The sequence below is a fragment of the Erithacus rubecula genome, assembly GCF_903797595.1.
Source record: "Erithacus rubecula genome assembly, chromosome: Z".
NCBI classification, from domain to species: Eukaryota; Metazoa; Chordata; class Aves; order Passeriformes; family Muscicapidae; genus Erithacus; species Erithacus rubecula.
Window position 1 is genome coordinate 23,247,209 of NC_136661.1, and position 9,854 is coordinate 23,257,062.

Genomic DNA, 9,854 nt, shown 5'->3' on the forward strand with positions numbered 1-9,854 from the left:
TTGGGTTTTTTAGTGATTTTGAAAATAAATGGTATCCTTAGTACTCCTCTAGATACTTAATTCTGTTATGCCAGAGTCTGTTCCACAGTTAGAACTGGCATCACAGGGACAAGGATGTCAGGGAAAGCAGTCAAAGTCTTTGTGTAAATCCTGTGCAGGTGTGTATCTATGTTAGAACTAAAATAGTGCCCTCTTGAAAACTACCCTTCAATGTGAAGAGGACTCAGGCATTTGAGAAGTGGAACAAGGTGTTTTATATAACCTGGCTTTGTTATCTCATTTTTTCCTTTCCCTGTTCTAGGAAAATGTGGAGTTTTCCTCAAAGCAGCAGTCCCTGGACATGCTGGCTATAAACTGTACCTCCTGCCCAGACCCTGGGCTGTGAGGGAATGGTTTGTATGTGCAGAGAATGATTTTATATGGCTAGGCCTAACCTGCTGTATATGGTTTAAATACCTATATAATGGTATTTGTTCTAGTTTCCCACCTACTCTAAGGATAAAATTTTCCCTTCAAAGCCACCCTGAGGTGGTGGAACAGGCTGGGCTGGAGACTCTGTGGATGGAGTGGAGCTGAAATGGAGCTCATGGCGGGAGATGGAGATCACTGGGGAGGTTTGCATCAAATGGGCCACTCTTTCAGACTCAAGTCACTTCACAGTCACTGCACAGCAGGCCAAAGCAAGCCTTCCCCATGGAAAGATGAGCCAGCCCTGAAAGCTCTCTTATCAGCCACTCTGATGTGGAATGCCAGAGGTGCCCAAGGTCCTACACTGCTGGCAGCACACGGACATGTCAGCTGCCACTGCGGGGAAGGCTGAGCCAGAGGAGGGCCTGGCCAGTTTGAGTGTGTCCATCCACAGTACAGGCTCCTGGGCATTGCTCTGTGTTTGCTGCTGGCTTGGGCACTTGCAGCAGCACTCACACATGGCGAGGGCAGTGCTGACCTTTCCTCGGTGTGCCCACGGCACTGCCCGGGTCTTGTGCCAGGCCTGGCAAGCATTGCTGTTTCCTCCTGTGCCCAAAAGCGCCCGGTGGGGTGTGCAAGGGAAAGGAAGGAGCTTGCTCTCCTGTGCCAGTGGTGCAGAGGGCATTTCCCTCATCCCCAGGTTTGTGTCCCAGGAGCCGCTGTGCTTGCTTTCGGTTTCCTTCTCTGGGTGCCACACTGCAGGGTGCAAGTGAGCAAGTACCTCAGTACCTCGTGAGGAGGGATAAGCCCACAGCTTCTGCTGACTCATCCTGTGGGAAAGGCCAGTGTGGCTGGCTCCCAGCCTGCCCTCTGGGCACAGGACTCTTTCCTGGGCTGGAGGGGAAGAGGAGGAGTTTTGTGGTATACCAGTTTTCCATCTGCCATGGGATGATTTTTTCCCCATCCCTCTCACTTGCACAGAGCCATGAGGATGCAGGATACTGCAGTCTCTGTTGTTGTGCAGTGAGACTGTGCAAGGTGTGAAGCCAGCAGATTGGGAAGGAGATGCATGGGAAGCTGTGGGATGGTGTGTGCCGTCCCCTCAAGCTTGGTTCAGCACATCTGCCCCCAGCTGGAGCCTGGTTTCTCCGCCAGGGTCGCACGGGGAAAAGGAAGAAGATCTTTTCAGTCATGATTTCCTCTGCCTTTCTGCTCCCCCCTGCTGCAGCAGTGCTGGGCCAGCCTGTCTCCTCTCTTCTCTTTCACTGACTCCCCTGTATCCAGCTCCCTGTCTGTCCTGATTTCTCCAACACATGGCCTGAGCTGGCATTGGCAGGGCTCAAACCTCCGAGGAGCCTGGCTCTTGTAAGATTAGCCTTGAATATCTTTAATTGAAATCTTAATTGCCACAGTCAGTACCAAAGTAAAGAGGAATACAAAATCATGAAGACACAATGAACTTATCTGTAAATGGATTAGTACATGTGATTTGATTTATCCACCAAGACATGTGAAGTACTAGAAAATTTTCACTTCTCTCAGTTGTGAAAGCCTTAGGGCATGGGCAAATGAGGAACTTGCAACATGATTCTACCTAAAAAGTTCCATTTAATTTCTCATTTTTTGTCAGCTTTGCTGCTCTCCTGTTCTCTGCTGGCATCATGGAATGCTATCTGAATTGGGTCTGTGATTGTGGTGTGTCTGTGGTGTGTCCATTTCCAGGAATGTGTCAAAAGTGCCACTTTACCACATTGACCAGAGGCTGATGGTCACTGTCCCCAGGCAGGGATGCTATGGAGGAGAGCCCTTGGGGAGAAGGTTCCCACAAACCACTCAAGTCAGTGGCTGGCCAGGAGCAGGGCAGGTGGTGGCTGGGTGGGACACCCATGAACACAGGGAAGTGGTGCCATAGAGCAGCACAGCACCCCAATGGCAAGAGGAAGAAAAACCTTCCCAGACCAGGGCCCTGGGCTGCACTTCTGATGTTCCTGGCAATGCAGGGCCAGCCACAGAGCCAGCTGTGGCTGCACAGGTGGCATGTCCACCCTGCTGCCTCTGTGCTGCCAGTCCCTGGCCCATGCCTTGCCTAGTGCTGGGAGATTTTTGGTCCAGCATTTGGGTGCTTGATTTTTTCCTTTTTATGCAATACTGGGTTGCGTAACTGCTTTTACAGCACCTTCTTCCTGTGTCCAGCAGCTTCATACCAATAGATGCCTGGGTAGCAAATGATATGCATTATCTAAGACTGATTCCTCACCACTTCTGGTAAAAGAGATGTTTCTTCTTGTCAGGAGAATGGCTGAAACCAGGCTGTCTCCATCAGCCTTTAGTAAAGCCCATTTTGGACTCTGTTTATAGGGAAAGCCAGTCATGACTTCCTCTTTCATGTAGTTGTGTTTATTAAAGCACTGACCCAGCAATAATTAAGTTGTTTCCCACTAAAAAACCCCTCAGTTTTAGTGTTCATATGAAAGAACATTTGATGCAAGTAACAATTATTCCCTAAAGCAAGGAGTTGCCCTTCCATTCCATAGAGTGTAAAAGCTGTGACTATGAGAATATTTTGTGTCAGTCAGGGTATTTTCTGAAGTTAGTCAATATTAAATGCAGAATTTCCTGCCTTTCCACTGATAGTTCCATATGTGTTGGCCTCACCCCTCTGTGTGGCTGAATCAGTCTGATACCATTGCACTAAACAAACAAATTACCTGGTGCTGAAATTCCTTGGATTTTTCCCTACATACCAAAGCCATTTCCTTAACATGCTGTGGTGGTGCTGGGGAATGTCCAGTATCCAGCTGGTCTTGTCAAAAATTGCCTCCCTAATTCCAGATCCCAAGCAGGGCAGACATGACTGTGGCCTCCTGCCTTTGTTGCGGCTTTGTCACATCCCTGTCAGGAGCACAAAGGGGAAGGTGGAAGCAAAATGCTGCCCTTAGTTTCTGCCATGCCACAGAAGGGGACTGTGATCCCAGCTGGGACCCAGGAGCTGAGGGAGGAATACTATTATGCTGAGCCAGCATCCTATTATTTGCCTTATTCAGGGGTGCTGCTGCAAGCAATTTTTTTTCCTGAGATTTGCAAGCTGGCCTGTCCACTACAAAGAGGATCCTTGCCCCTTCATGTGATGACCATGCCATGGAGGAGCTGAGCTTCTGAACCTCATAGTGCTCCCACCATCCTTTCATGGGGTGAGGGAATGACACCAAGGCCACCAAAGATGAAATGGCTGAAGATGAAATGGCTGAAACCCTTTATTTGTGGTCACTGACATTTCATGGGATATCCCCTGTTGCTGAAGGAGTGACAGCCACCTCCATGCTTTCAGAAGGCTGGGGAGAATGGCATTGCAAAGAGCCCAAGCGTGAGAAGGCAGGGCAGCCTTGGTGTGGCCCGTTCATTACGCGGGCAGACAGTGTCCTGACGCACTTGGGTGAGGACCCTTGTTTACAGCTGCAACAGCTTTTGGGACTATTGCTCACCGACAGCCCCACCATCAGACAGTCACCTGCTTCAGGGGAAATTCTGCCAGACTGAAAGGCAACGCATCAAATCCCCAGCCCTTCCTGTCCGGCCTCCTCACGCCTCCGTGGATGCACACCATGCCCTCACACCCTCTTGTGTTGAGGGCAGGAAAGTGATAAAACTTAGTCCCATCCAGCAGCGTGTACTAGAAATAATGAGTAGCATATGAGACATTGTTGTTCAGCTGATTTATAAAAACATCCCACGAGGGTAAGAGGAAGTATCTCCCTGTCTGGCACTTTGTTTGGGAAATACCACTTGTGCATCCAGTCTCAGGTATGAAGGCATGAGCTAGCCAAGGGGGCCAGGCTGGTTTTCATCATGGTGCAAACACGACCCAGGACTGCACTTGTCCCGCCAGGTGCTTTGGTAGATGGAGAGCGTGCTAGGGTGGCAACTCTGTCAATTTGTTTCGCCCAAGTGGTTTTGTTTTGGTTGTTATCAGATGCTTGTGGGTGAGTCAAGTGCATTCAGATTGCAATGCCATGCCCCAGTGACAGGACTTTTTTTTCCAGGGAGGAGCTGGACAAGCATCATGCTATGTAGGTGACTGGACACTGCTCTGGAGGCCTGGAGAGGGGCCAGGCTCCAGTGGGAAGCAGGTGAGAGTGTCTGAATGTTTTCATAAGTCTGATCAATCACACAAATATGATTTGCTGGTGAAGCTTTGCAGACCCCTGTGCAGCACCTATGGTAGCACTTTTCACCAGGCTGATGGACCTTCTCAGGACCACTTCACTGATGCCCTCCAAAATAAAAATCTTCCAGGCTTCTGTTGGTGATTAAGTGAGAAAGAGCAGGGAGTTACATCTCTTAGTTTTTTTTTTCTGGTTATTAGAAAAAAGAGCCTTTAGCCCAAAAATTCTTAGTCCTTGCACGGGGAATATGAGCTTTGGGAATGGTGCTCCTTGCCTGTGAAGCTGGGAAAAAGCAGCACAGTGAGTGAGCAGGGAGCCTGCTGCTGTGCTTACCATAGCAGGGGAGGATCTCAGGCTCTCCCCTACACAGACACATCTTTGGGTCCCAGCTTTAAGGAAGAATGTGCTTTGCACTATCCCTCCGCTATTCCCTTGTGAAAAGCAGCATCATTTTCCACTCTTTCCAGGCTCCAGCTTCAAACTTTGGAGAAAGTAAACTTTGCCTGACCTGTCACTGTATCCCTTTCTTTTGCATCTTAGACAAAAACTTTAACTTGGATGTGTATCCTTTACAAGGAGTGCTCCTTTACAAAGCTACAGCTACTTGGCAGAAGTAATGGGCCCCCAATACCACTCAAATATTCTGCAGCCAGTACTTAACAAAAAAATACTAAAATAGGTGTCTCATTTTGAAGTTCAAGGCCATGCTTATGTTTTGTTCCTCTTAAAGGCACAAGGCAAAGCCTAATCTCCCAAAGCATACCTGCTGGCTACTCTGCTCTTGCCCTGGTGCTTTTGCCCTGCTGACATGGAAGCATGGAAGGAATTTGCATAATACAGTCATGCTTTCACAATCCATAAAAGAAAGCCCAAGTAAAAGCAACCTTAGTGACTCATTTTTCTTGTAAACACTTCGTGTTTATTATCTTAGCACAAATTCAAGACATACATGCATGAGGCATACAGCAACACATCTGGCACACATCCAGACCTTAAGGAAAACAAACTCATGTTGATAAAATCATAAAGCAGATCCTTTGCAGAAGTAACAAAAGAAACCTAGGGTGGACATCAGCAAGCACTTGGTCATATACTGGCACTGATCTCTTATGTCCATGCCTTTTTCCTGAGTTCCTGTTGAACACTACAATTCCTAACAATGCACAGAAACACCTAAAACATTTTAAAAAAAGCAAGTAGTCTTTGCATAGCTAGGCAGACAAATACTGTGCTAACACTGAACTTGAATATCCCCATGAAAATGCATTTATGAGTATACTTTTTTTTTATTTTTAATATTCGTATGTGCTACAGCCTGAAGAACTGGGTAGGCTCTGCAAATCCACACCTCGTTTCCTGTTGACTTTGCAAGCAGCATTCATTGAACAGAACAGTTTTATTCACATACTTTTCAGCTAATGTGAATGCTAATGCTGAATTCTTCTGAGAGTTCCACACAGGCGTGGTCATTGTTCAGTGTCCTTGATGAAAATTCCAAGACTCCACCAAGGATATACAGGATATAAAACAGCAACCCTTCTTTTGAAGCTGGAGCTGACTCTGGTGAAGATTTGCCCAGCTGGATGCAGTGCTAAGCTGGGAGCTGGTGTTCTGCTGGTCTGAAAGTCTCTGCATTTGCTTTCTAGTACCTGAAAGACCGACCTATGTACATGTCAGCAAAATGCATTGCTTTGCAGTTGTAAGATAAATAACAACTGTTCTTGAAACATTTTGTTCTCCCTGAAAAGGTACTGGCAAGCTTAGAGGGGAAGGGAATGATGCATGGGGCTCAAGACAATAGCAAAGCTCCTTGTAACACCACAGGGATGGATGGGGTTAAGTCTTCCACGTGGGATAGAGGAAAGTCAGTCAGCTTCTGCTCAGTGACAGAAGTCAGTGTCAATACACAGCCCCTGAATGGCTGGTTGTGAGAGTAACCAGAGTTACATAATTACAATTTTGCAAAGGCAGATTAAGCAGAGATAACAGAAAAATAAATTATTAATACAAACAAGAATCCACTACAAGACAGGAGAAGACATAATTTGAATAGACACAAATACCAAAGTGTAACTATACAGCCTTATAAAAGGCAAATGTACTTATCCACAAGGTTAGTTAAGAGAAGGAACTCTGACCAATGACCTTAGAGGTAGCTATGAAACAGCTTCAGCCTTTTTCTTGCTATCTTGGACCCATGAAAAATACTGTTTAGGATGGAGCATGACATGAATTGACTAGCAAACTTACTGTTTGCCTTGACAGCAATCAACATGTTTAATTCAGCTCCTCTGAAGCCAGCCAAAGGCAATATCCCCTCAGTGAGATGGGTCATTCCCTGTAACCCCTCAGTGGCGACGGTGCATCACCATCCCCTGGATGTGCTGCAGCAGCTCCACTGTTCTGGAACTGAAATGAGGAGGCCATGAAATGAAATGGAAATAAAGTACAAGGGAACAACCTTTGCCCACAAGTATAATTAAGCATTCAAAAATCTAAGGCTACTTTCTTGTACCGCTGTAATGCCCAATTCTATTGATATTATTTTTTCAAAGAGAGGTAGATGCTTTCTTTGAATAAATAACATTCTCAGCAAAACTTGAGATTCAACTTTAGAATCTACTTCTATTAAAGTTATTTTGTTACTTATAAAGACACAGCAGAATTGTACTGTTATCAAGAAATTCTTTGTAATGTTGAAGGAATCCTTCTACAATTACCTCAGTATCTGTGTTTGTGTAATATATATTCATATACATCTTATATAATGCCAAAGTATTATTCCCTCTCTGAAGCATGATTTATTTCCTTTATCATCAGAAAATATTATGCCCATTTTTTTGTTTATATAATACCTTTCTATATTTTGTCATGTTTTGAACATTTTTTCATACTGTGTTTTGAGATTAAACAAACAGCTTTTGATTAATAGTTCTGCTAAATTCTCATGAAATGCACTAGTGGTGCACACATTTATATTTTATGTATACATACTATATATATAAACTTATACTATATATTTATAATATAGATTAGAACTATGCAACACTGTGTTAAGTTATAGAATAACAACATTTAGTCTGCAAAAAAACATCCTGTAACAAATAACCTTTCAATAGAGATAGTGGTTGTCTTTAAGAAATTTTAATTCCCACCACCAGATCCCTGTCCAGCAGGATCTGTACTTCAGAAAAGAAGAGCAGTCGAAAATCCAGCAGTCAAAAATCCAGGAGTTTCCTCTGTGATATGTGATCCCAAGTTCCAGAACAATTTTGGCTTCATCGTGGAGGAGGGCTGAACTCCTCGGTGAAACATGGCTACGGGACATGAGGACCAGGGGGTGACTGGGGAACCCGGTGAAAATGTTCTCAGACCATGGTGAAGGGCAAGTTGAGTCTTGCCCCAAACTTCCCCACGTCACCAGCTTGTCCCAAGTCACCACTGCACAGTACAGAGGCTCTGCCCATCGTTATCTTTTTTCCCACCTGGCATTCGTGCGCCAGTGTTGCCGTAACATTCTTCAGAGAAATCATGTGGTAGCCATCCTCCAGCGCCTACGGGCAGCTAAACGCAGCGCAGCGAGATTTGAGGTCTCTTCATCTCCCACTGTCTGTGGAGCCTTTTCTTCCAAACCCACAAAGCCAAGGTGCTGCTGTGCTCCTCTCGCCGTGTCCGCGGGCAGCCCGCGCCCCGGGGCTCGGCAGGAACAGCTTGGCCAGCAGGTTGAGCAGCCTCTGCCGCAGGTTCCATCTGTCGCCGATGCGGGTCAGCTCCAGGGCGCACTCGGCCGCCGCCGCCTCCCGCCCTGCGGAAACGCGCCTGGTTATCGCTCTAACGAGATTCCCACAGCACCCTACTTTTTGCCCGATTTTTTAACTTTTTCCACATCGCTTCATCCCCGCTCGCCGGGAGCAGCAGCTGTATTCCTCCCGCCCGCACACTGGCGCTCGCAGCCGCGCCGGGCGCTGGCCGCCCGCACGGTGCTGGAGCCGGGCAGAGCGGGGCATCCCGGTCCCGTCCGAACCGAACCGCCAGTCCCCCTTTCCCTCCACCCTCCGGTACCTGCAGGAGCGGCTGGAGGCGCTGTTTTGCGCAGGGTCCGGCCGGGCATCATCGTGGCGAGGCTCGGAGGGGCACAGGCGTCCGGCCGGGCTCGGTTCGACGAGGCACAGAGAGCTCAGGCTCGGTTCGACGGGGCACAGAGAGCTCAGGCTCGGTTCGACGGGGCACAGACCGTCCGGGCTCTGTTCGGAGGGGCACGGAGCGTCCGGACTCGGCGGGGCACGGAGAGCCCAGGCTCGGTTCGACGGAACACAGAGAGCTCAGGCTGGGCTCGGCGGGGCACGGAGCGCACACGATGCTCTCGGGCCGGTGGCAGCAGCGTTCTGCCGGCACGGCAGCGGAGCGCGGCGCTAAATGCGCGGCTGCCAGTCCAGCGGGGATTTCCCCGGGTGTGACGTAGCGAAAAGGAGCGGGGATCCCGCCCCCGAGCCCGGCGGGCAGGCGGCGGCGTGCCCGGGCAGAGCGGGCCGGGACCGCGACACCGCCCACGCCCCCGGGCCGGAAAGGGCTGGAGGATGCGGTGTGCGGGGCTGAGAGAGAAAAGGATGGGCTGTGCGCGGGGCAGACGAGCTGGAGGGGTTGGGGGTGCTGAGGGAAAAGGGCTGGAGGTGTGGGGTGGGCTTGTGGGGATGGACGGGGGGGTTTGCATCATCTGGACAAGAAGAGGCAGAGAGGCGAGGTGGGTTTGCTCTAGGCAAAGAGAGATGGGAGGGTGGGCTGTGCTTATCATGGTGGTGGTGGTCCATGAAAGGTGAAAAGGGTTGCAGTGATGATGCTGAGGAAGAAGAGGTGGAGGGATGGAGAGCGCTTGGATAAGCAGAAAAAATTTATAAGGGTGTATTAATGTTGTAGAAGCATAGAATAGTTTGTTTTGGAAGGGACTTCTAAAAGGTTATTTAGACCAGCCCCCCTGTATTTTGCTGCTTGTAGCCACAAAGACAGAAAGATCTTCGACTAGATCAGGTTGCTCTAACCCCCATCCAACCTGACCTTGGAAAGTTCTTCCTTATAGTTAATCTAATCAATGCGCCTCTAGTTGAAATCATTACTCTTTGTCCTATTGCAAAAGGGCCTTCTAAAATGTCTGTCCCAGCTTTCTTATAGGCCTCCTTCAGGTACTGGAAAACTGCAATAAAGAATCCCCAGAGCCTCCATTTCAGGCTGAGAAACGCAGTTCTCTAAACCTTCTTTCTATTGAAAGTGGTAGTGACCTTGCCCTCG

The 9,854-nt window shown here is 48.3% G+C and overlaps 1 protein-coding gene across 1 annotated transcript; it reads right to left on the reverse strand.

Annotated features, from left to right (window-relative positions):
- Positions 1-5,459: 5,459 nt before the first annotated feature.
- On the reverse strand, positions 5,460-8,810 carry PMAIP1 (phorbol-12-myristate-13-acetate-induced protein 1). Its single transcript, XM_079329951.1, has 2 exons — positions 8,634-8,810; positions 5,460-8,376 (listed from the first exon to the last, which is right to left on the reverse strand). The coding sequence occupies exons 1-2, from the start codon at positions 8,683-8,685 to the stop codon at positions 8,168-8,170; spliced, it is 261 nt and encodes an 86-aa protein (XP_079186077.1). The 5' UTR covers positions 8,686-8,810; the 3' UTR covers positions 5,460-8,167.
- Between the last annotated feature and the right edge of the window lie 1,044 nt (positions 8,811-9,854).

Excerpts from the sequence above, each read along its gene's own strand:
- PMAIP1 (XM_079329951.1), bottom strand. The coding sequence starts at position 8,685 with ATGATGCCCGGCCGGACCCTGCGCAAAACAGCGCCTCCAGCCGCTCCT. Across the intron at positions 8,377-8,633 it reads GCCTCCAGCCGCTCCTGCAG|GGCGGGAGGCGGCGGCGGCC; the intron begins GTACCGGAGGGT and ends GCGTTTCCGCAG.